This window comes from Berghia stephanieae, chromosome 7, assembly GCF_034508935.2.
Source record: "Berghia stephanieae isolate SIO BIC M18660-M18661 chromosome 7, UCSD_Bste_1.3, whole genome shotgun sequence".
NCBI classification, from domain to species: Eukaryota; Metazoa; Mollusca; class Gastropoda; order Nudibranchia; family Aeolidiidae; genus Berghia; species Berghia stephanieae.
The window spans coordinates 31,911,137-31,938,546 of record NC_088366.1 but is presented as its reverse complement, the minus strand read 5'-3'; the positions used below and the strand labels follow the sequence as shown (position 1 = coordinate 31,938,546).

General features: G+C 35.1%; 1 protein-coding gene across 3 annotated transcripts in view; it reads right to left on the bottom strand.

Moving 5' to 3' along the window:
- Positions 1 to 27,410, bottom strand: part of LOC144977078 (leucine-rich repeat and coiled-coil domain-containing protein 1-like) — a 322,882-nt gene that overhangs the window by 145,747 nt on the left and 149,725 nt on the right. For all 3 annotated transcript variants that reach the window (XM_078921832.1, XM_078921833.1, XM_078921831.1), the window contains exons 11-12: positions 21,785 to 21,903; positions 5,890 to 6,024 (exon numbers count right to left, since the gene is read on the bottom strand). In XM_078921832.1, the coding sequence (XP_078777958.1) occupies positions 5,890 to 6,024; positions 21,785 to 21,903 (254 nt within the window). The remainder of the gene's footprint in view (positions 1 to 5,889; positions 6,025 to 21,784; positions 21,904 to 27,410) is intronic.

Genomic DNA, 27,410 nt, shown 5'->3' with positions numbered 1-27,410 from the left:
TCTGGACACAAGAAATATCAAGGTAGACCACCCACCTCAATTTATACTGTCCTCAATAGAGACCTAAAAGGCCTTCAAAATAACAAAGAATTAAAATCAAAGGAAGACCTTATGAACTTAGCATCCACGGCAAAAGACCGTGAACTGTGGAAGGAAATGACACAGATGATTAGAGAGGCAGCCGAGGCGTCCCGATCGGATGATTAGGAAGCGAAAGGCCTTAAGTCGTAAGTCATTAACATGCAAAACTAACAACATTAGCTTTGATACTCCGCCTACAATTTGTCTCAAAAACATGTAATAAATAGGCACGGGGTAAAAGTAGCCCAGGTAAACTGCGGATATAGTCGATGTTAGGGTTGAGTGAGTTAAATCATAAATCAATCGATCCAGATTGCCACTAAACTTATCCAGAAGTCTCCAAAATTGAAACCTCTCAGAAACCTCGAATTCAACCTTTTCGACAAGATTAGGAGTCAATTTATTCCATCAAGCTATGATGGTGCCTGAAGGCCGGCGGAAAGGTCAATTTTGGACGAGGTCAAATTCGTGGTTATCGTGATGTGACTTTCAACTCCCCAAGTGCTAAGGTGATGGAAAAGAAATTGTATATACAATAAAAGAAATACACAAATCAAAAACAACAACAACAGTCAACAGCAACTAGCTACACCAAAAAATAAACCAAAAAACAAAACAAAAACAAAACAAAACAAAAGCAACGAAAAACAAACAAACGAAAAATTAAAATAACAACAACAAAAACCCAACAAATTAGGACAAAAAGGAAGAAAAAAAAACAACAACCTCAAAACAAACAAACTAAAAAATGCCCGAAAAACAAACAAACCAAACAACAAAACAAAAAACACACGAAAAAAACCCCCCAACAAAACAAAAACCCCACAAACCCCCCCCAAAAAAAACAAACAATACTAAACACAAATAAAAAGGAAAACAAAACACCTACTGCCTGCAAGGGAAACCCTCCGACCCCCGCCCCCCAAACAAAAAAAAAACAAAAAACAAAAAAAAAAAACAAACAAAAAAACAAAATCAAAACAAAAACGGTATAATATATGGCTACCACCCAAAAGTATATGCTCGCCATCCTAATCTATGAATAGATGCCGTGAATCTCAAATGGTCCACATAAATTTCTCTTATTTCCCCCGTCACAATTTCACTCTAAAATTATTGCTTAAAAATCTGAATCTAGACGAAGGCAATTTTTGGGCTAAAATTGCTTTTCCAAACCCTCTCCCTCCCTCCCTCTCTCCCTTCTTTCCATTCCCATCCTTTCTGCTATCTAGTTGGGGTTTACTATAAAATCACATCGCAAAATAAACAGATGAATGTTGAAATTGGATTGAAAGATCTAAAGATTTAAAAAGTTAATCCATAAAACAAACATGAAAACAAACAAAAAGACAAACAAATTAGTTAATAAAAAGCAACCCTCCCCCTTAAAACAAAACAAAACAAAACAAAAACTAGGTGAGAAAGGAAAGACGGAATAGTCACATAATCCTTGTTAAAGTTCACCGCAACAAGATTTTTATAATCAGGTGAAAGGAAGTAATGTGGTTATTCTATCCCATTTCTCCGAAGACGATTTGACTTTTTCAAGGGCCGAAGAGGAAGGAGGAAGAGAGGGTTTAAAGAAGAAGCAAACAACTCGCCCAAAAAAAACTAACCAAATAACGTCGAGATCATTATCAACATTTTCAGACTCAAAAAATGGCACCACTTCTGGTCTGGAGGAAACATCGTGATGTAAAGAGAATTAAGGAAGTTTAAAATGGCCCTAGTATAAATATGTGACCTAAACTCTCAAAACGGTGTTACGTCGCGATGAGCCATCTAGGTTTTAAAACTGATTTTAAAGTTAAAATGAAGAGAAATGTGACACCTCAGTATTTGTCACTTTTTATATCTATCTTGATATAGCTATATCATGCGTCTATGTAAACTTTTGGTATGAAACTCGCATTCGGATTGGAAAGTCCAGAGTTTGAGACCCGCTCTGAGCGGCTCAAAGTTGTGCCTTTGTAAAAAGGCTCGTTACTCTCTCACCATACTCGATCGGGTGTAAAATGAGTACCTGGCCGTAAACAGCCTTGTCCCTGTCCGAAAAAAAATGGCAATATCGCCTTACAGGGGTCATGTCTCATCCTACATGTTAAATGTTGCTGTTGCCCACGGACCCTTTTTAAAGCACTTTGAGTACGTTTAGTGGACATTGCCCTAGATAAACGCTCAGGGTTTTTTTTTTTTTTTTTTTGGGGGGGGGGGGGTTTAATAAATAGCTAAATAAAAATCGCTCTATTTCCCTCTTGACAAAAGATTCCAAGCAAGAAAAAAAAGAAAAAGAAAAGAAAAGAAAACCAGTGGCATCGCTTCTGATCAAGGACACACAAGAAAAAACTCGAGGACAGGACACGAATAACAACATAGGTGAAAAAGAAAACGAATAGTAAGGCTGTGAACCGGTTTGATTCGGGGGAGGGGCGTTGAGCGGTGGCGGTAAGGGATCATTTGGGGGCACGTTCATCATCTTCATCATCATCATAATCATCGTCATCATCATTATCATTATCATCACCATCATCATCATCTTTGTCGCCGTCGTCGAATCATTCTACCCACTGTCTCAACCTAAATCGCAAAAATACCAGCATTCAAAGCACAAAAGACAATTATTCCCGAAGCTCGCGGCTACAAAATAATAATGACTTTAGACTTTTAAAAATAATTCAATAACAAAAAAAGTTTTAAAAAATTTAGATTCTTTTTTATTGATCCCTTGGGGAAAAGTGACTTTTTTGGGAGGGCTCGAAAGGAGATCGACATAAGACAGACGTAAGACGCAGCAAAAAGATATATAAAAACAAAAAAATACAAGTTAAAAACAAATGGATTTTGATTAAGGAAATACGCAACAGGCCAACAGCTGCTGGTCTCAAACGGCTGTTGGTGTTAGTTAATAATAATAATAATAATAATAATAATAATAATAATAATAATAATAATAATAATAAAAATAATAATAATAATAATAATAATAATAATATAATAATAATAATAAATAATAATATATTAATAATAAATAATAATATAATAATAATAATAATAATAATAATACAATAACAATATTAATAATAATAATAATAATATAATAATATAATAATAATAATAATAATAATAATAATAATAATAATAATAATAATAATAACAATAATACTAATAATAATAACAATATTAATATAATAATAATAATAATAATAATAATAATAATAATAATAATAATAATAATAATAATAATAATAATAATAATAATAATATAATGATGATGATGATGATGATGATGATGATAATAATAATATTAGTAATAATAATAATAATAATAATAATAATAATAATAATAATAATAATAATAATAATAATAATAATAATAATAATGATGATGATGATGATGATGATGATGATGATGATGATGATGATGATGATGATGATGATGATGATAAGAAGAAAATCTGCAGAAGCGTTATGCTCAGGCCTTTATTATGACCAATCAAAATGCGGGATTTGTGACACCATCAAGCCCGGGGGCCAAACCGACGGCACAAAGATGATGGCCGGACTCGTCTAGATCTATGGTAATTTCTACAATACAGTTAGTAAGTAGTACGTTGGTTAAAATGATGAGCGCCTGTTTGTAATAGCCTTTATTTATCAGAAAATAATGCGATTTCTCCATTATTTTAAAGTTAACGTAAGTGTTTGTTGTTTTGTTTTTTAACCTTCGTTGACGGTGCACTTAACGGGTTGTTTTTATGCACCTTCGTTGCGCAAGCGCAATCCACATTATTCATTATCGATGCTGTTTCCGTAGCACAGGGTCACAAAAGTTAAGAAATACAGTTGTATTATATTTGTACGTCATTGGAGCTATTTGGTCATGTTGTATGACATTCGCTTTCAGATCGGAAGGTCCTGGGTTCGAGCTTCGCTCGGGGGCATTGTTGAGTTTTTTGAAAAGGCTCTTTACTCACATTCTCTCACCGGACTCAGGTGTAAAATTAGTACATGCCGTTAACAGCGTTGTCTCTGTCGGAAAAAAAATGGAACATCGCCTAACAGACGTCATGTCTAGTTCTACATGTTACGTGTTGCTGTTGGTCAGAGACCCTTTGTATAGCGCTTTGAGCACGTTTAGTGGATATTGCGCTATATAAAAGCTCAATTTGCTTGTGATTTTTTTTGTTAATAAAAAATTAATTATAAAACAAGCGCTGATGACGTACGACCGAAAATTAAAACCACAGAATAGACGTAGGTCTGGTATTTAAGATAAACTAACATTTTAGAAAGTCATCATTAGATATCCTAATAGCTAGATGGCTCCGTAGCGTAGGGGTTAAACATTCAGACTCGAGCCTTTGAGGTACTGGGTTCAAATCTCATTGTGAACAATTTTTTTAAAAATATCTTTTTATTTTTATATTATTGAAAAATTCATTTTTATCATTGTTATAGTTATTAGATATTTTTTTGATATTTTGAATTAATTTTTAAAAAATATATTTTCTCAGAAAAAAACAAAAACAAAACAGCATTGGATTTATATTATTGTTAGCATATTTTATAATTCTTCATCATTATCATCAGTGTTCGTTTACCACGTTTGTTTGTTGTTGGTTTTTAAAAAACTTAAACAACTTCTATCTTACATTTTAAAAATTAACTATTTGTTTATTTATAATCTATGTAAATTTCCACAATACAGTAGAAGTATAAAAGACGATTGCCTGTTCGTAAGAGCCTGTATTCCTCCGCAAATATAATAAAAACAATACTCTATAACAAAAACAACAAATCTTCGGTCTTTATTTCTCGCACACAATCAATATCAAAGCTTTCCCAAAATCCGTACAACAATCAATACAGCCACGACGACGAAAACAAAAGCAGCTGCAATAAAAACAAAAACAGCAATAAGAAAAACAACAAACATTTGTATCAACAACAAGAACAACAACAACAAGAACAACAACAACAACAAGAACAACAACAACAACAACAACAAAAACAACAACTCAATAACAGCAATTCTGACTTCTTTCTTCCTTCCATACAATTACACATCACAGCTTTCCAATATTCCTGTCGATAATAACCAATAAGTGGCGGAGGCGATAAATAAAAACAACAGCAATAAAATCAAAGGCAACCCGACCAAAACAACAAAAACAACAACTACAGTTACAACAACAACAATAACGACGACGACGACAACGATGACAACGAAAACAACAACAACAAAAACAAAGACAACGACGATGACGACGAAAACAACAATCCTTCTTAGTCTCAAACAATTGATATCAAAGCTTTCCAAAACTCTTCCCAAAAATGCATTCAGTGCCTACAACAACAAAAAAAAAAACAACAAACCCAGCAACAATAAATACAACCCCCCCCCCCCCCAAAAAAAAAAAAAAAAAAAAAAAAAAAAAAAACAAACAAACAAAAAAAAAAAAAACAAAAAAAAAACAAACCCACAAAAACAACAGTAACTTCTACTACTACTACTACTACTACTACTACTACTACTACTACTACTACTACTACTACTACTACTCTACTACTACTAACTACTACTACTACTACTACTACTACTACTACTATACTACTACTACTACTACTACTACTACCACTACCACCACCACCACTACTACTACTACTACTACTACTACTACTACTACTACTACTACTACTACTACTACTACTACTACTACTACTACCACTACTACCACAACAACAACTACAACAACAACTACAACAACAACTATAATAACAACAGTAACATGAGCCATGAGCCCCTACCTGATGAGCTTTATCTACCACATCTTCGCCATCCCTCTGAGCCAGTGTAGACTCCGCAACTCTCAGAGCCTCCCGACTTCTTTCGGCGTCCCTTTCAGCGTGCGACAGTTTGTCTCGTGTCGTGTCTAGTTCCATCTGGGGATTGGAATTGTTCAGTTGCTTTAAACTCATTGAAGCTGTTTTCATTTAAAACTCATTGTTACTATATTGTTATACACTACAATGGGACACAAAACAGTCTTTCAGTGTCATAAGGATAATTCAATCGAATGATAATAATAATAAAATAATAATAATAATAATAATTAATAATAAATAATAATATATAATAATAATATATATAATAATAATAATAATAATAATAATAATAAGAAGAAGAAGAAGAAGAAGAAGAAGAAGAAGAAGAAGAAGAAGAAGAAGAAGAAGAAGAAGAAGAAGAATATTTTAATGAGAATTGATCACCCAAATAGCGGGCTAAAACAAAAACAAAGACCCGAGTGACGTCAATTTCATTCATTCTGTATTTCCAGATTCATATGAAAGGAGACACGCTGGTACGACAAAAAAAAATCCAGGCCACCGGCAAAGGATTAACCAACCAGACTTAATACGATTTGGATGGTAAAATGAGAGAGTATTCAATGACCGGCCGTGGTTAGGGATATACGATGGTTGACAGGATGCCACTTTGACGCGGTAGCTCGCTTGCTAGAGATATTATATAGAGCAATAGCTATATTAATATTAATATAAAATATGCTCAACGTGCTTTACAATGCCCCCCAGCCAACAGCAACACATAAAAAGACATGAAGCCTTTGAGACGATAGTACTATTTTCTTTTACACTTGGACAACCCACAGGGCCACCTACATATTTTTACACCTGAGTACGGTGCCCAAAATGTAAGTATACTTCATTTTCCAAAGACTTAACCTTGCGCCGGAGCGGGACTCGAATCCGGGACCTATCAATCCGGAGGTTAGTTCCACACCACTAGACCACAAAACCGCACATAACTTTCGTCTGGTAACTACCTCTTCAACGTAAACATGTTAAAATCAGTCTCTTTTTTACGCCAGACCCTGCCTGTTCGCAAATCGGTCCATATTTTTATCATAACAGACAGCACTTGTCGGCTTCCGTCGTGGACACATGCCCTTACAGAGAGAACGTCAACATGGTATTGCGCATGCGTCTCTCTTATCAACTGAGGAAATCTATCGTTTGGTTAATGAGATATCACTTAAAAATGTTATATAAATATAAATATATATTATATATATATATATATATATATATATATATATATATATATATATACATACGTTTATAAGATAACAATATAACCAATACCAACTCATTTTCACAAAAGTTCACAGTGATGCACCATGTAAATGAGTTACTGAACCTTGAAGTCAGCGATTTCGTGGTGGGCAATCTTAATCTTGGGTGAGTTCCTTATTATTTTTCATTCTTTGCAACACATCACTGTGAACTTTTCATCAAAATAAGTTTATTGGTTATGATAATATATAATAACATTTTGAAAAAGTGATTTCTCAAATATAATTAGTGATATCTCATTAACCAAACAATAGGTATGCTCAGTTGATAAGAGAGACGCATGCGCAATGCATATGTTGACGTTCTCTCTGTAAGGACATGTGTCGTTGACCAACTCCTTCTCGTCTCTCTGCCCCAGACAAAATTAATAATTCTGATCTGCCGGTTTCTGAAAAAAAAAAGGAACACTTTTTAATTTTGGCCAGAAAATTCGTCCTTCAAATTACATATGAATCGATTAACTCACTCAACCCTAACACCGACTATATCCGTAGTTTACCCGGGTCACTTTTACCCCATGCCTATTTATTACATTTTTCTGAGACAAATGATAGGTGTATTATCCAAGCTAATATTGTTAGTTTTTACATGTTAATGGTCGTTGAATAAAACTATCTATACACATGCTCATTTTTAATACATTTTTCCAATTTTGAAAAGTTTCAAAAATCTCTAGGATTGAGTGAGTTAAAAGGACCCTCAATCTCAGCCCAAAACTCTCTAACCTGGCACTACCTTTTTACTGTTACTTTTTCACGATCTTGACACAATGATATTACGTGCACTGCTGCTATTGATGTCATTGTGGTATACATTTTATATAATATGTAGAGTTTGTAAATCTATTTTGAAACGTGCATTGGCATCACAGTAATAAAAATGCGCGATATAAATTCCATGTATTATCATCATCATCATCATCATCATCATCATCATCATCATCATCATCATCATCATCATCATCATCATCATTAGCATTTTTAATATTCTTATTATTATCATCATCATCATCATCGTCACTCTTATCATTATTATTATTATAATTATTATTATTATTATTATTATTATTATTATTGTTATCATTATTATTATTATTATTATTATTATTATTATTATTATTATTATTATTATTATCATTATTATCATATCATTATTATTATTATTATTATTATTATTATTATTATTATTATTATTATTATTATTATATTATTATTATTATCATTATTATTATTATTATTATTATTATTATTTATTATTATTATTATTATTATTATTATTATTATTATTATTATTATTATTATTATAGTGGTTTGAGGGTTTTTGACAAGATGATAATTTTATTCGATCGAAATTTGAAGGATGAGTTTTGAGGCCAATATTTTTTTAAAATGTAGTTGTTTTTTTTTTTTTTTGTTTTTTTTTTTCATTTAACACAATACGTCACTTGATCAAGTATGCAATTCGTGGGTTGTCTGGTCTCATCTTGGATTTCATTCTAATCACCAGGCGAATCACGAAAGAGACAGACTGATCATGGAACAAATCTCGACTCGCCCGAAAAGGATAATCGCTACTGACATTATAAGAGAGATTTCAATAATGGACCATGAGACCGTGATGGGGGGTGTCCCGATAGCTTACATGTTAGAGCTCTCGCTTCATGCGCAAATGGACAGACGTTGATTCCGAGTGAAGTCGAGTGTTTAGGTTTGTTTGTTGTTGTTATTTTCTTTCATGACAACCCCCGCCCCCTGTGTCCACACAGCAGTGATTGGGTTGCTCGTTCTGTTTGATCTGGCGGAAAACGTTTGCGATAGACTATCGTCCTATCCAAAGGGTAGAGAAGTGAACAAGTGTGTATGACAAGAAAGAAAAATACAAGAAAAAAAATAAGAATAAATATAAACAAATTATAAAATAAACAAACCACAAAAAGAAACCAACATAAAACTAAAGCAATACAAAATTTTAAAGCAAACAAAAACAAAACACCCCCCCCCCCCTTCCCAATGAAAATGACTAGAAAAGTGAGATTTATATGTCGTTAGTGTTGTTTTTATAATTAAGTAAACTACAATCAGACCTACTTCCTTTGTCATCAATAAAGCATAGTGTAGACCCAATCCAATTCTGTTCCTTATTTGTTTGTTTTGCTTGTATCAATCTGTACCAGTTGATGTTTAGTTATGATAAAAAACTTACATATTTTATATTCTCAACTTTTATAGAATTATCATTTTATTGTGTACACATTGCCATTGCTAAAATTTAATATTTCGATTATAAGATGTTTAATATGCCTCACACTTTATTTTACTGCTGGCAAACAATTTAAAACTAAATTAAAATGTTCATGGCTAAAATTTGCAATTGACTTGCTATGCTGACATAGGCATTTAAAGACCATAGCTTATTTTGGCCCATTAAAATTCATATCATATCATATACGTTCAATTTATTTTCAACATTCAAATCAACACGACTTAATACCGTTTTGAGACGGTGGGTCACATTTCATTGTGATTAAAATGACTCCACTCCCCCTCCCCCCCCCCCCTCTCTTTTTCCTTATTTGCATAACTTAAAAACAAACGCAACAAAACAAAACAAAGCAAACTCGATTTTCCATCCTTGAATCAAGAGAATGAGACTGATATAATATTATTTCTTAAGGACTCACAAAAACCTTTCACAGACATCCCAGCCCTACATTGGCCAAACACAGTCTATTTGATTTGGCCTCATTGAGTTAAAATCAGCCCCTATTTTTAAAAAATGAACACGAAAAAAACAAAACAAAAAAGAGACAAACAAAATAAACACACACATGGATATGCCGTCTTTGGATCAATAGAATGAGACTCGTTTATTAGGATTTCGTAGTTTTGTTCTGGACACACATAAGAACATCTCACAGCCATCTCTCTGGCCAAACAAAAAACATTTTTAAAATGTTGGCCAGAAAACTCGTCCAATAAATCGATTAAAATGACCCTCATCTTTTCAAAAACTCTAAAATCTAGGACTTCCTTCACGTCCCAGATTTCATACATTTGGACAAGATGAGAGTCTTTTTTGTTTGGTTTGGATTTAGAGGTTTGAAAGCGCTGGCGAAACTATGAAACCATTTCAGTGCTAATTACAAGGAAGATGGTAGAGGAAGAAGAGTTGTAGAAGTACCAAAGACAAAGCTCGACATAAGGGACTGGTTCAAAATCTTCAAACACAAGATTCCACGAGCAATCCACCGATGTGCCTATTTTGACATTTCCTAAAAGTCCCACCGAGGCACAAGCAAAGAATCCCGCTATGAAGGAATATCTACTCAAATGTTTATAAACTACGATACACAAAAACTAATGACTAAATAAATATATAACAGAGAGATGATTTACAGGGGAAAATACCATCTCTCAAAAAAAAAAAAGAAGGTAATATATAGGGTACGTGGAAATAGAATCTTTCAATATAATTGTTTTTGAAAAATTTCATCCAAAAATTTGAATAATTGGGGTTGATTGTGGTAAAATTTCAGACTTGTATGATTTATAGTCTGGCGACTGCAGGATTCTGAACTTTTCGGGGCTATTTTCTCGCACCCGATATATTTGTGTCTCCCTCCCAGTTAAGGATCCCCACCAGGACCCAGAGAAAAACTGGGAGCAACATGGAAAAGGAAAATATTTATATGGAGAATATAAGACAAAGCAAGTGTCTTCAGTTTCTATGAATTCTTGAGGGAGCTCATTCCATAAACGAAGGCGGATGAAGAGAGAGAGAGAGAGAGAGAGAGAGAGAGAGAGAGAGAGAGAGAGAGGGGGGGGGGGGGGAAGGCGGGTGTCTGTGTGTGATGTTTGAATTGATAATTTGTTGTCGTGTCCTCTTGTTAGTCTATTAGTTTGCTTTGTTTTTGTTTTTTTGTTTGTTTGTTTTTTTTTGGGGGGGGGGGGTTTGTTGTTGTTTGTTTGTTTTATTATATTGTTTTGTTTTGTTTTGGTTTTGTTTATTGTAATTAGGAAGTTGTATGCTGATTTCGCCTGTATTAATTTTTTCGAAGGTACATAATAGCTTGTTTCTTTCGCGACGTAGTTGCATTTTTTTCCAAACCTAAGCTTTCTGCGAGGTGTTACGCTATTATGAGAGTATAATGAGAGTATTTCTTAGTTATTCTCCCTGCAGCTGCTCTATCTTGTACCGTTTCGATTCTGTTGATATCAGTTTTGGTGTAGGGATCCGATACTATGCTTGCATATTCTTGGATGGGCCTTACTTTAGTTTTGTAGACCAGTGTTTTGACGGGGCAGCCTTTCAGGTTTTGCTTTAGATGAAATTGTGGCCCACCATCGTCTCAAAGCCATAACATTTCAGGGTGGTTCAGATGCTGAATTGAATTGAATGTATAACACGAATGAATTAGACGTTAAATTATGTAAAATGAGTAACTGGCCGTTAACAGCGTTGTCTCTGTCCGGAAAATTGTGATATGAAATTATGTCTCGCTCTATTTTTCAATTGTTGCTATTGGCTAAGGACCCCCTGTATAAAGCGCTTTGAGAACGCTTAATGGATATTGCTCTATATATAAAATCTCAGTTAAAATTATTTTTAACAACTCAAATCCTATATCTGACAATAAACGCTAGAGGATACACATAGTTTTATGTGTTTGCACAATTCATATGTCGGCTATTTTTACCTAAAAACACAGCATCAAAAGACAAATAAGAATAAGGTTAAATTTTATGCTGGATTGAGAATAGTTATGATAGTTTCTTACAATGTGAAAAACTGAGATTTTGTATGTCCTTCCAATTTTACTCAAAATTCATAATTCGGTATCGGACAACATAGTACCTGGTTGAAGTGATAGGGTACAAAGAACTCCCGACTTGCTAAAAAGTTTTAAGCCTGGGCAGGGGATGAAGTGAAAGAGGGAGAGGGGGAGGGCAACACTCGCTGGCCCAACCCTCTATTCTATTTCTTTCTTCTTTGTAGCTTTTAACCCTCTCCTTACCAATATAAGAAAATCGTCACATTCGTTACGATACAATCAACATTTTTCTTATTCAAATTTCTTTTGTACATCATAAATTTTAAAGAAAATGAACAGTGTGTTGTCGAGCATGTTTTGCTAAAGAAATTATACATCGGAGAAACTTTACTGCTATTGTTTTTGAGTGATCAAAAATAATTTATTTTTGTGTTAGTTGGGTGTGAAGTTTTGCTGAAAATGGCTGGTAAGGAGAGAGTTAAAATCCGCATTTCTCTCGGCATTTTCCCTATTTGAAGGATTACTTGCTTACTTTAAGCCCAAGACTTTCAAAGTTTCCCAAGCCGAGAGTGTACAGTCGAGTCAAATCAATTGCGGGGAATTGACATTTGACATTTGAAAAGTAAACCAACACGCTCACGTCATTGACAACCTATGGATTAGCGAGAGATTGGCATAATAAAATATGTACTTTACAAGAGAAAAAAAAGTTATTTATACTCAGGGGTAATTCTTCTTAGGCTGGTTTATTGGGCCACAGTTCAGCGCCGCAAAAACGAGTAGTGGGATATAAATTTCTTGCTCAAGTATTAAAAAAATCCATCGGAGCTTAAATTAAATAAAGGTCGTCTAAGTGCAACGACTTATCCAGCATATGGCCTCATAAAACACTTTAAGGTCATATCAACGACATCAGCGAAGCCAGTTGACAAACGTTTTAATATTATTCAGAAATCCGCAACCACGGCCTCTCATTTCGTTATCGTTCAAAATTATTTCAATACCATTGATCTGTCGGCTTAAAAAATACATTTCCATGGAGATGCATTAATTTTACACTAAAAATAGAAGTATATTGTCTTCTTTGAAAACAAATCATTGAAAAATAAATACATTTTTAAAAAATCAATATAAAAAAATACAATACAAAAAAAAAAAAAAGAAAACAAAAAAAAAACAAACACACAATAAGGAACATACATCAAAATATAGTTTTAAAACATGAAATACATAATAATAATAAGGGAGTAAGAAATAAACAATTTCGAACATAAAACAAACTCGACATCTTTCGTCTGTTCCCCTCCATGGAACGATAGAATAACAACAGATTCCCTGAATAAACTGCCTCATTTCAATATCTATTTATAATTCATTTAACCTCTTCACGGCCGGATCCAATTCTAATCCAATAACAACTGTTCCCAATTAGTCATCTGCGTATTATTAATGTTGCACACTGTCAAAATGTGTTGTTTTATTTTAAATTTTGGCCAGAAATTTTATTAAACCCGAAACTTCAAGAAATCATCATGTTTAAGAATCTTTGAAAAATGAGGGTCGTAAAATAGACCCTTCCCCCCACCCCACCCCCCCCCCCCCAAAAAAAAAAAAACAAACAAACAAAACAAAGCAAAAAGGACCTGTAGATTCCTGGTTCGACTCCCGCAATGACAATGTAAAGCAATTGAGCGCCTGGAAAATGTTTCTCTCACTCTACTCAAGTGTCAAATGGGCTCCAGACCGGAAACAACGTTGTCTGTGGGCACGTGAATGCAACTGAACTATAGTGTTAAGTGTTGCTGTTAGCTAGGGTCCTCTTGTAAAGCGCTGGGTGCATTTTTAGTGGATACTGCGCTATGCATAAAAGCTCACATTTTAACTCACTCAACTCTAACACCGACTATCTAGGTATGTGGCTGTTTTTAATTTTTAAATTATATTTGTATTTAAGTATTTAATAGTTAAAACTATTGACATGCTAATTTCAAAGGGAACAAAAGTGTGATCTCAAAAAAAAAAATGGTTCCAATCTCATTGAAAGAGTAAAACCACTATACCGGAGGACTGTATACATGCATTATGTAAATGATCTTCTGGTTTCAGGGTGATGGCATCTTTTTTCTAGCCTAAATACAAGCTGGCCGTCAATAAAGATCATCCATCCTCACTATTTTACGTCCCGTAATCCTTAGAATCTGTCTGTACATCCGGCTACTAAAATAGTTATGCCGCCTTATGATTCAATATGTAGCATATTCATTGCTATTCCTCCGATTAACATTTCCATTGATGACCGAGTCAAACAATAAGACACAAATAACAACTGATCTTGTAAAATGTCTTTTACTAATGGGTAAGCTCTCTACTGTCTCTCTCTACATTCACGCTCACGAGAACTCGTCTAATGTGTCAAATTTTTCAATTAAAAAGTAGCTTGCAAACAAAGGAAGTCCTGGATAGGAAATGTGGAGGCAACAACTGGCAAAAAGACTGGTCGGTAATGGCCCTTGAATGTGAAGAATGGCGTTCCCTGACATTCAACCGCTGGAGAGAGACGGGACTCCGGTATGGCAAGGTAAGGTTTCATTTCTGTAACCGGGAGGGGTGAGGGTCTGGGGATAGCCGTGTGTTCTTTAAAAGCCGTTTGGATATCATTCCTATTGCCAATGGGAGCGATCTATATTCATGCTTTCGTCCAACCAGGTCGTCAATCACATGATTTGTTGCTCTCCAACGATTGAATATATCTCATCAAATGTAAACACGCTGCTTTGTTTATGAAAGTTGTAAACATACCCATGTGTCAAGCTGAATAAAATGACCGATCGTGATGTTAGATATTTAAAAGGTGTGAACACTTTTCATAAGTGGGTCACTTTGAGCACATTTTGCAATGTGACTAATGACCTCGAGCACATGGAAAGTTAATATAGATCATGCCCATTCACCGACCTAACTCATCCCAAATGTGTTCGACGGGCGACTTGTCCAGAGAGTCGTTGTTTTGTCAGAAAATCTGGATTCTTACGTTATCCTGCTAGCAGAATTGAAGTTCTCTGTGTTGCCTGACAATCCAACTCACACGTTGTAGCAGGATTGAGTCAGGTGCTATTATTATGGAGCCTTCAATGAGGACAGACTCTGTGCGATGGATAGATTTATACCGGCCATACCATAACGGACCAGACGCAACAGCCCAGGACCTCTTTCAATATATTTAGCAGTGTAACGGTCACCTGCCCGGCCATATTATTTGCATTCTATCAGCAAACGAAAGTTTAAACGTGCTTTCCTCAGAAAAAAAAGAGAGAAAAGAGCACTGTCCAATTGGGGTTGAAACCAACGTTCTTGAACAACGGCCTATAAAAGCATCACAATCTGGATGGGTTATTTTTTTCAGATTAAAATGTGTTCTTGTGTATGGTGTGGTTTTCCGAATTACGTCATGTTTTTTTTTCCCCAAAAGGGATGTACAGTGTGCTATGGATTTCGGGTAGCGACAGACGCTTTTACGAACCAAGCAATGTTAATTTTTCACTTATTTTGAGCTGTCAATATTGATGCTCTCTTGTAGTTTTGATAAAGGTACAAAAAAGTTTGTTAATCTTGCAGGTTTTCTCATTATTCGTGTATCTGGACATCAGGTGCCAGACTTGTATTGCCTTTCACACTATATTCGGCATTTTAAAGCGTTACACACGCTGTAGACGGTTAAGCTCTGCCCAATATAATATTATATATATTGGCGCTTAGTATAATATATAATATATATAATAATATAATAATATATATAATGATATAATAGTATAATATATAAAATGGCAAATAGAATGGAGTAAATCTAAGCCAATAAATTGATCTGAATTGCTCAGAGGAGATAGGAAACAGGCCATCAAACCTTGTAAGAAATAAGACTAATATAATCATAATAACATAATGGACAAATATTATGGAATAGTAATCATGAGTCAGTGTGCTGGTAAATCTAGTTTGTCACTTGGGAGAATAGTCAATTATCATCATCATCATCATCATCATCATCATCATCATCATCATCATCATCATCATCATCATCATCATCATCATCATCATCATCATCATCAATATCACCATCATATATCATCATCATTATCACCACCATTATCATCGACAACAGCGCATCATCAGTACCATCACCTTCATCATTATCATGATGATCATCATTATCTTCATTGTCCTCATCATTATAATTTCTTTTATTAACGTCACTATTATATTATCATAAGTGTATGTGTGTGTGTGTGTGTGTGTGTGTGTGTGTGTGTGTGTGGCTGCGTCAAAAAGAAATTGGAAGTCATTTATTCCATACAATGCTTAGTAGTTCTACTACCTAATTCAATAATCATGAAAACTTATAAACATCACACAAACTTATCTTTAACCTTTAATCTTTAACCTACGTGTATATTAGTCTGTCGGAAATAATTTGGCCAGAACTGATGCCATTCCTTTGAACAATAAAAAAACAACATATTTTAAGAAATATTACCTCTGCGCTCTGTAGTTTAGATATTCCATATCTGAGGCTGTACCAAAAGGGCCATTTTTGTGACGTTCGGCAAAAAAAAAAAAAAAAAAAAAAAAAAAAAAAAAAAAAAAAACAAAAAAAAAACAAAAACTAATAAAACTAAAAAAAAAAAAAAAAATTTCACTAATAATAGATTATTGAAAAAAAATAAGGAAAATCGTTCTATAAAAAATAAAATAAACAATAATAATAATAATAATAATAATAATAATAATAATAATAATAATAATAATAATAATAATAATTATGATGATGATGATGATGATGATGAAGATGATGATGATGATGATGATGATGATGATGATGATGATGATGATGATGATGATGATGACGATGGAGCCCCATTACAATAGCAGAAATATTGTTGTTTTTAAAAAAATAAAATTCTAGATTAGTGAGTATTTGAAAAAATCCGGGTCATTTTAATCGATCGATATCTGAGGGACGAATTTTCTGGCCAAAATGTAAAATACTAATTTCTCAAGAGTAGTCTGCATTTATAAACTTATTTTTTATTCTTATATCTTATCTTTTTTTTTTTACTTAAAAGTCAAGTTTTCTCACAGCGGCTTTGAAGTCTTGTGGTTTCACACTCACATTTAGTCAGACAGGTAATGATGGGCGGGTACCAAGAAAATACCCGGGTACTCGGGTATACTGTCGGGAGTAAACCCCGCAATTTTCTTATTTTACTGAATTTGTATAGAAAAAAATGTTTCAACACTGAGAAAAAGAGAGAAAAAAAATGCATTAAAAATAGAACTATTGAATCGATTAAACACAAACATAAAAACTATAAATACCATTACGAACGGATTTCCCTTCTATTAAGTTACAGTCCGATTCCATTTGGAAAATGAAAGACAAGCCTATTTTTATCCAAGATACTTCCCCTAACGTGTGCCCGCAGATATCGGGTTTTTGATCGCGGGTCGAGTGTTACCCGGGTGATAAAATCGGCGAGTAATCACATCACTACTGGTGGGTTCCGGGTTCGATTCCCACTCTATGCATCTTTGGAAAAATCTCTTTACTCACATAATCTCACCGTACACAAGTGTAAAATAAGTACAAATGTGTAAAATAAATTTCACCTTACAAGCGTTATGTCTCGTCCTACATGATAAGTGTTGCTATTGGCCAGCGATCTCTTGTAAAGCGCTTTTGGCACGTTTCGTGGATATTGCGCTATTTATAATGCTAAAATACTCAAACTGGTTCATTCCAACATGACCCACAATGATGAGGAGGCTGACATCTCGGGTGGACCAAAAAAAAAAAAGGCCGGAAATTGGAAGTCTTGTCATTAGCCGACGCATTAATTACCCGAACAAAGAAAACAATTATATGAAATAAAGTAAAGCAATTCTAATTGTGAAACATTACAATTGTGCAGGGGCGTGTTATTGAAATATGTATGGCATAATTAAATCATCTAATTATATTTACCGGCCTGATGATTTTGTTTGTGTGTTAGATTCGTGGAAAATAAATAAATAAGTTTCCACAACACTGGAAGAGCATTGTAGATAAAGAGAGCGGTCACATTGTGGACAATGATAACTACACACATACAAAGCTATGGGTTTATATTCTGTATTTATGACCCACCCCTGAAAACCGGTATTATGTCGGGATTCTAAATTGAAAAAAAAGCAGCAATGTCAGATGTTAACCCTCTTGTGCGGCTACGTGGTCTTGTGGTATGACACTCGCTTTCGGATCGGCAGGTCCTGGGTTGGAGACTCATCGGCGCATAGTTGAATCCTTGGAAAGGACTCTTTACTCGCATTCTCTCACCGTAGTCAGGTGGAAAATGAGTACCTGGCCGTTAACAGCGTTGTCTCTGTTCGAAAAAAAAAATGGTAATATCGCCTCATAGGCGTTATGTCCCATCTTAAATGTTAAATGTTGCTGTTGACCAGGGACCCCTTGTAAAGCACACTTAACACGTTTAGTGGATACTGCTCTATATAAAAGCTCAGTTTATTATTATTATAAAAATCGTCACGTTCTTTACGGTTCAATTTACATTTTTTTCTTCTTTTTCAGAATAGGTTTGTACATCACTTGAAGAACAATATTATGTATTATAGCCAAAAGAATTTAATGTGGTTACGTAAAGCCAGGCGGAGTTGTCGTATGCCTACCAGTAAGGTCGCGGGTTCGAGCCCCCATCGTCTTTCTGGCACTTTCCTGCTCACTTCATTTCTTGTTGTTATCAACATAAGTGCCTGCTCCACTCATTTTTCTGAAGTGTCTACAAATCAACGTTTGTGTTGGGTAGGCTCGACATTTTTTGAAAAAAAGACTAAAAATGATCGGTGAGGATCATTTTAATTCTATCACTTCCAAATCAGTCATTTCTGTTGTCCTGGTTAAAGGGAATACGTAGATTTGACCCACGTGTTATACCAATGGCTCCAATATAATTTTTTTATCACATTAAGACACCGGTGTATGATAAAAAAAAAACAAAAAAAAACCCAACTTAACAAGTTTGTGTGCAAGGTGCCAGACAAAGCAAGAAAGAAAAAAAATATCTCGTATTTTTCTTTCTTGCATTGTCTGGCACCTTCCATACACAATTGTCCAGTTATTTAGAAATGTTATCATCTAAACCACCCCAACAAAATATCGTTTTGAGGCGGCAATGCATATTTTGTTTCCTTTAACTCTCTCCTTACCAGCCATTTTCAGATATTTTCCCCTGAAACTTCACACCCATCCAAAACAAACATAGATTTTTTTCTTACTGAACAGAAAAGCAATACGTTCATTCTATGTATTAAAATATAAAATAAATTGAGCTTTTATATGGCGTAATATCCACTAAACGTGCTCAAAGCGCTTTAAAAAGGGTCCCTGATCAACAGCAACACATAACATGTTAGGGGATATAATTTTTTTTCCTACTGAGACAACGCTGTTAACGGCCAGATACTCCTTTTACACCTGAGTACGGTGAGAGAATGTGAGTAAAGAATCTTTTCCAAGGACTTAACTATGCGCCGAACGAGGCTCGAACCCAGGGCCTTCCGATCCGAAAGCTAGTGTCATACCACAATACTACACAGCCGCATAATATTATGAGTTTTTATAGATATAACAAAATAAATTATTTATAGTTTGTAATGTACAAAAAAAAAAAAAAATCAGATTAAGAAAATCATTGGTTGCATCGAAACGAATATGTCGATTTTTCTATGGTTGGTAGGTGGGGTTAGGGTTAAATTATCGATCATCGTAGCTTACTTCATCCTTCTCTCAAACTATCTGTCATGCCATTTTTCCAATTTGACTGACAACTTAAATAAATAATGTCTGCCAAATCAAGTTTTGAGAGTGGCCTGAAGCTATGATGAGAGAGCTATTATAATAATTTTATGCATTGTCTTGAGAGAAATATTGGCCAAATTCTATTTTTTAAAATTAATTGTCTATCAGCGAAAACAAGCAACAGAGCCACTAGGTCTATGGACTTGGAGTTCATCCCGGTTTCTATAGTGTGAAACGGACAATAGCAATTGCTTGTTATCCTTTGAATGAGACGCTGGTTTATCGCAAAGTACTTTCCGCCAGATCTAACAGTCCCAGCTACCCAATCACTGCTGGGTGGACTGAGGAGAAGGTGAGGAAAAAAACCCTTGACATCACCGCGGGATCAATCTCGGTCCATCCCTTTGGGTGTGAAGCCAGTGCTCTACCAACTGAGCTAACGGGACTCAGGATATATACAATCATGCACATTCAAAACGGATTCGTGGAAATAACAAACCATGCCTGTGCCACATTCCCCTCTACCGTACCATTTCAATAAAATAATATAATCGTAGAACTATGATTTTTGGACTCGAACTACAGAGCTACCAAAGCAGCTTAACCATAATTTAAAAGCCGTACTCTGCAAAGCCATGTATTTAATAATTTGGCCAGAGAACTCGTCCTTCCAATATCGATCGATTTACATTACCCTCATCTTGGCAAAACCTCTAGAACCTCGCGAGGTTCCAGGTCTGAGAGGTTTAGCCAAGATGATGGTAATGTAAATCGATCGATATTTGATAGACGAGATTTATGGCCAAATTTTTAAATAAGTGTTTTCCTGAAAACGGCATTAACTGGTTAATCACACACACACACACACACACACACACACGCACACAACGCATCGAAAAGGGGATTTGGTGCCAGATGAAACGTGGTAAATAATTTGAAAAGTTATTTATTATTGCCAAGAGCAAATTAATTAGTCACTAATTTTGCCAGACTGAAACAAAAATCAAACAAACAAGTATTTAAAAATTGGTCCAGAAAACTCGTCCTTCAAATATTGAGCGATTAGAATTACCCTCATCTTGTCAACAATTCTCAAACCAGGGACTTCACCGCAAGTCCCAGGTTTGAGACTTTTTGACAAGATGAAATAGTAGTAGTAGTAGTAGTAGTAGTAGTAGTAGTAGTAGTAGTAGTAGTAGTAGTAGTAGTAGTAGTAGTAGTAGTAGTAGTAAGCCTCGCAGTCCGAATGACGCTTGATGAGAATTGTGTGTGAATCAGTCATAGTCGATGAGTATAGCTCTGCTCTCTCCATTCATAGGGCCAGAGTTTTGAGGCTGTCAAGATCTTGTAATGACTTGAAATTGACAATAATTTTAACACATCGTTATTTGAAGAAAGGGTTCTCTGGCCAAAGATTTAACTACATTGTGCGGTAATGTGGTCTAGTGGTATGACACTCACTATCGGATCGGAAGGTCCTGGGTTCGAGACTCGCTCGGAGCATAGTTGAGTCCTTGGAAAAGGCTCTTTATTCACATTTTTCTCACCGCACTCAGGTGTAAAAGGAGTAACTGGCCGTCAACAGCGTTGTCCCTGTCGAAAAAACTTGTAATATCGCCAAACAGGCGTATTGTCTCGTTCTACATGTTGCGTGTTGCTGTTAGCCAGGGACCATCTGTAAAGCGCTTTGAGCACGTTTAGTGGATATTGCGATATATATATATATATATATATATATATATATAATATATATATATATATATATATATATATATATATATATATATAAATAAAAGCTCAATGATATACATTACGGGGTTTTTTAAAATATCAGACCGGGGCAGTATTAGGCAAGAAACCATGACTGCTATCATTTATCTTATGAAAACTTAGCATTTCTGAGGTTTCAAGTAGGCAGGTCGGCTTACCTGTAACTTGGTTATTTCTTGGTTCAAAGTTTGATTCGATTCGTGTTCGTTGAGGATGGTCTGCTTGAGTTGGATCGTGGCTTCCATTGCTGATGACCTCATCTCGTCTGTGGCCTTGTCTGTGATTGTTAGAAGGGGGAAAAAAGGGGGAGGGGGGGGGTAGAACAAAAGATTACATTAACAATTATGATTGCGATGATGATGATGATGATGATGATGATGATGATGATGATGATGATGACGACGACGACAACGACGATGATGATAATGATTATGATTATGATGATGATGATGATGATGATGATGATGATGATGATGATGACAACGATGATGATGATGATTACGTTCATTAAAAGATATTTAAAAACTGACTCAAGGCATTCAAGTTCCAACTTCCTTGTGTTTAAACAATATTAAATAATAATCACAAAATAGAATAAACGCTTCAATTGAATTCACAAACAGAAAATTTGATAATGTGGACATTAAGTCTGTGGAAGGTTCCCCTTTGTCAACAAAACACGATGGAATAAGAGGGGGGCGTAAGACGGATCAGACAGATTGATGGTTTTATTAAAGGGAATATTACAGTTATTGATATAGAACGAACCATGTTCATGCAACTCAACTCTTTGTATATATATTTTTATACCGGTTGTTAGTATAAGTCGTATACTTTTTTTATGGGTTTCAGCAAACCCTTTAAATACTTTGAACATTAATTCTGCCGTACTCTAGAAAAACACACATGAAAAAAATTTGGCCAGAAAAACTCGTCCTTCAAATATCGATCGATTTAAATGACTCATCTTGGCAAAAACTCTCAAACCCGGGACTTCGGCGCAGACCACAAGACCACACAGCTGCATAACAATTCTGTATTTTATTTGATTTTTGTCCCTTCCTTGCAAAAGATCCAATTTACCAGGCGTTTGCTTCGTAAAGTCAAGACCATTGGAATTAAATGAAATGAAGGTCCAATCTAAATCGCGTTTTTAAGATAATACTGGTTATGTGGCAATCCTCTTTTTCATCTAACCTCTATAATATTATTATTCTGCCATTCTCTGAAAAAAACAATAACACGTATTTAACATTTTGGTCAGAAAACCCGTCCATTAAATACCGATAGATTAAAATGACCCTCATATTGGCAAAAAATCTCAAACCAGGGACGTTACGCGTGAAGTCCCAGATGTGAGTTTTTGTCAACATGAGGATCATTTTAATCGATCGATATTTGAAAAATGAGTTTTCGGGCCAAAATTTAAATGCGTCTTTTTTCTCAGAGTACGGCTGTATTTTGCCTCCCCTTTCTAATTTAGATGAGATGAATCCGAGCTCAATCATTCTCAATTATTACAAAGTCACAGGAAATTATCCACTGTTCTCTTTTTCTTTTTTTTTTCTATTTTCTTTTTCCTCAAGGTGATAATGTTTAGTTTGTAGAGCACTCGCAGCATAGACGAAAAAAAAACAACCAATCGTGATCCCCGGTGCACTAAATATATATTTCTGAAACCTTCGTTTACCCAGTAGTGATTAGGTAGCTGAAACTGTTAGATCTGGTGGGAAATGCTTGGCCATAAACCATCGTACCATTGAAATGGTAGCAAGATCATTTTACAGTCAGTTTAATGCTGGAAAAACCTGTATAAACGCCGGCTACATAAACTTTATGACTCTGAAGGATTGCTGCAGCATCAATAATAAAGTCAAGCGATATTGAGCGTGCTCAAAGACCAGATCACTGCCCATGATCGCAAGACTGTATCCGCCATTGAGTTCTTAGGAAAGACATTTCACATGCCTTACATCCAATTACATTACAAAACGCCAGGCTTCATTCTTTCTTTTTCATTTAAAATCACAATCACACATCCGTGGTAAACAGAAAGATTGTTAATAAGCTAAGGTAGACAGGTATATATATATATATATATATATATATATATATATATATATATATATATAAGAGAGAGAGAGAGAGAGAGAGAGAGAGAGTGAGAGATAGATAGATAGATAGATAGATAGATAGCTATAGAAATGTATGTCGATTCTGAGCGTAGTTTGACCAAGAGTGACCGTAGAAAACGAAAATGTGACAGCAGACATCAATGGGTAGGCTTAAAGGATGTCTACATGATTGACATGGCAATATTGGGAACTCATTATATAGTTCTCTAAAACATAAACTGAACACTAGAAGGTTAAAGGTGACACTAAATATTTCGGGCTTCATTGATGCTCCGCTTAGCATCACTGTAACAGCTCTTCAGTTACAAATAATTAGTTCTGTTGTTAGGTGAGATTTAAATCGAATCACGCTTGAAAAGGGGACAACGAGGCCCTGTGAATCAATAAACTCTGATACAAAGAGCAGTCACCTATGTTAATTATAATGTAGAGATTCATACAATACCATAGTGCGGGGGGGGGGGGGGGGGGTCATATGGACTCGAATAGTGCAAAGTCTGCAATGGTTCCTTGATGCCACGTATTCGTATTGTCTGTTCCATTTAATTTGTTTTAATCTTGTCTCCACTTCAGCTCACCGATAGAAGTCATTGACCGAAAGTAATCAGCCGTTTAAGGCGAGAATAAATATTCCTTTCAAATCATAATTTTTATATTCAATCTAATATGGTGAGTACCTGTAAATCTTGGTGTAGTCTACGTATTAGCAGGTCTGATAACCGAACGCATAAGGGACATTTTTTAACATTGTGGTAATGGGCACTATTTTGCGTTGGTAAGAGAGTATTTTCACTACACCCATAAGCCCGAACAAATTGGGTTATCAGACTTGCATAAAAGTAAACCTCGGTGTAAAACCATCGTACCCCCCCCCCCCCACCAAAAAACAAAAAAACAAACAAACAAAAAAAACAATGCGCCTCGTGCTTCATTGATGCTCCGATTAGCATCGACGTGACTGTTCTTTAGTTACAATTAGTTTTGTTGTCAGTGGGGATTTAAATCGAAACTCGCATGAAAAGGGGACAAAGAGGCCCTGTGAATCAATAAACTCTGATACGAAGGGCAGTCACCTATGTTTATTATAATAATATTATAGAGATACATACAACACCATAGCGGGGGGCATGGACTCGAATAGTACAAAGTCTGCTTGCCAACGTCTTGATAACGAGAAGGAATTGGTCATTAACCTACTAACGTACGTACTGCCATCATGTCGTGCTTGGGATTTTTTTTTTTTTAATCGTTTTTTATAATTTTAGCCAGAAAACTTCCTTTAAAAATCGCTCAATTAAAATTACTCTCATCTTGGCAACAACAACAACAAAAAAAAAAAAACAACAAATAAAATAAAGAAATATTTATTTTTTCAATCTCAAACTAGGGACTTTGCAAAGTTCGTGTTTAAGATTTTGCGGCAAGATGAGGGCCGTTTAAATCATTCGATATTTGACGGACTGATTTCTGGCCAAAATGTAACATAATATGCGTTTTTCTCCTTCAAAGAATGGCAGCAGGGGCCATCATTTTAGCTCTAACGCTAGCGATTTAGTCCAAGACATGCGGGAAAGATAAAATTAGCGTCAATCTTGTATTATGTCGGATCGGAATAAACTAGACGAAGGAAAATTGTTGTTTAAAGTAAAAAAAAAAAAAAGGAATAAGGACATTTAATGTCTTAGAAATGTATGAGACAAAACTCAACTTTTCTCAATGAAGGCTTTGATTGCAAATCTTGTTTCATAAGTTCAGCACAAAGCTGTATTTAACCCTCTCCTTACCAACTATAGGAAAATCGTCACGATAGAACGAACATTTTTCTTATTCTAATTTCTTTTGTTCTACTGCTATTGTTTTTAAATGATAAAAAATATATCTATTTTTGTGTTAGTTGGGTGAGAAGTTTTGGGGAAAATCCTGAAAAAAGCTGGTAAGGAGAGAGTTAAAGCATCAGGTCCATCCCGCCATAATACACATTTGGAGACGATTTGTCACATTTTATATTATTATATCATTTTGTTGGTAAGAATAGAAGGAATTTTATAATTTTATCATCAAATAATCAGGAGGGAGAAAGACAACGGGCGGTGATAATGGATGATTCATAATTAACATAAAAATCAACTTTAAAAAAAAAATTTGACTAGATATATTTCACAGTACCTGACTCAAAAGTAGCTGTAGGTTTGATAACCCAAATTGTTATGGACTTGTTGTAATGGAAATACTCTCACTCACCACCGCAAAACAGCGTCCATTAAAAGAAAATTAAATCCAGCCCGTATAACATACTTATATAACATATCATAACACGGGTTTCTTGGGCCAGAGGCATTTAAATACCCAGTGAATGGTTCAGAATGGTTCAGGTGAAAAAGTCCCTATATAATTATAACTACCATCATCATTTACATCTTAAACAAATAATAATATGTCAATTAAAAGATTATTTATCAAATTCATATTTCAAGTTATGGATCTCCCTGTGGATTACATTTCAAAAATGATTTAGACTTTTGGAGTCTTAGGTTATAAATTTCAAACTGTTCCATGTATCAACAGTAACTGTCCTTACAATTAATTTTAAAAGTTGCCGACTAATTGTAGAATAATGTGCTATAAATATCTTGTAGGTTATTTGTCTCCACGGGTGAATTTTACATGAGAGTATTTAAAAAGTTAATTGCGTTCAGTTATCAGACTTGCATATAATATTATTAGTGCGCTTACTTAAACCTTATGTGTCCATAGACTTAAAAAATTGAGCTCTTGTATAGCGCAATTTCCACTAAACGTGCTCAAAGCGCTTTATAAAGGATGCATAAGCAACAGCAACACATAACATAAAAAACGAGACTTGACGCCTGGTAGGCGATAATACACCATTTTTTTTCCGACAGAGACAACCTGAGTACGGTGACAGAATGTGAGTAAAGAGTCTTTTCCAAGGATACAACTATGCACCGAGCGAGGCTCGAACCAAGGAACTTCCGATCCGAAAGCGAGTGTCATACCACAAGACCATATAAAATTAATATAAAATAAAATCCTTTATTCATCCCTTATGGGAAATTTATCTCTAGGGTATATTTCACGGGAAGACTGGAATAACCTAGGCGTCAGCCGCAGTGCAGCGCCGCAAATTGAGCTAGAGCGAGGTGACTTGTTCAAGGCCAAAAGCACAGCGCACCGACAGGTGATCGAACTCGGTAACGTTCGGGTACGAAGCACAGACCGTACAGCTGAGCCACGCTGCCCCTATAGCCGCACAAGAAGACCCACCGAATCGGGCATCTTCCAAATATCGATTGTCCAAATCCTAATTATTAGAGAGCGAGTCTAAATATAAAACCGTGTCGGATTGTTTTGGTTTCCGTGCACTTTTGACATTCTATTTCCAACCAAAAGGGACCCAGGAGTCCCATTATTTCTGGCACCATGCCCGATCCGTCCTATAGTCCCCTTCCCAGACTTGGCACTGATACCCGTACATGTTATTTCACACAGTTCCCAATGTTTTGATTAACGCTCTAATGCGTGATATTGCTCACTGGGTAATCTTACGTATGTGTTGCAAATTTAATACAAATACAACGGCGGCTGACGTTGTGGACCGTACAAAGCGTTGAGCAAATACGATCATCGC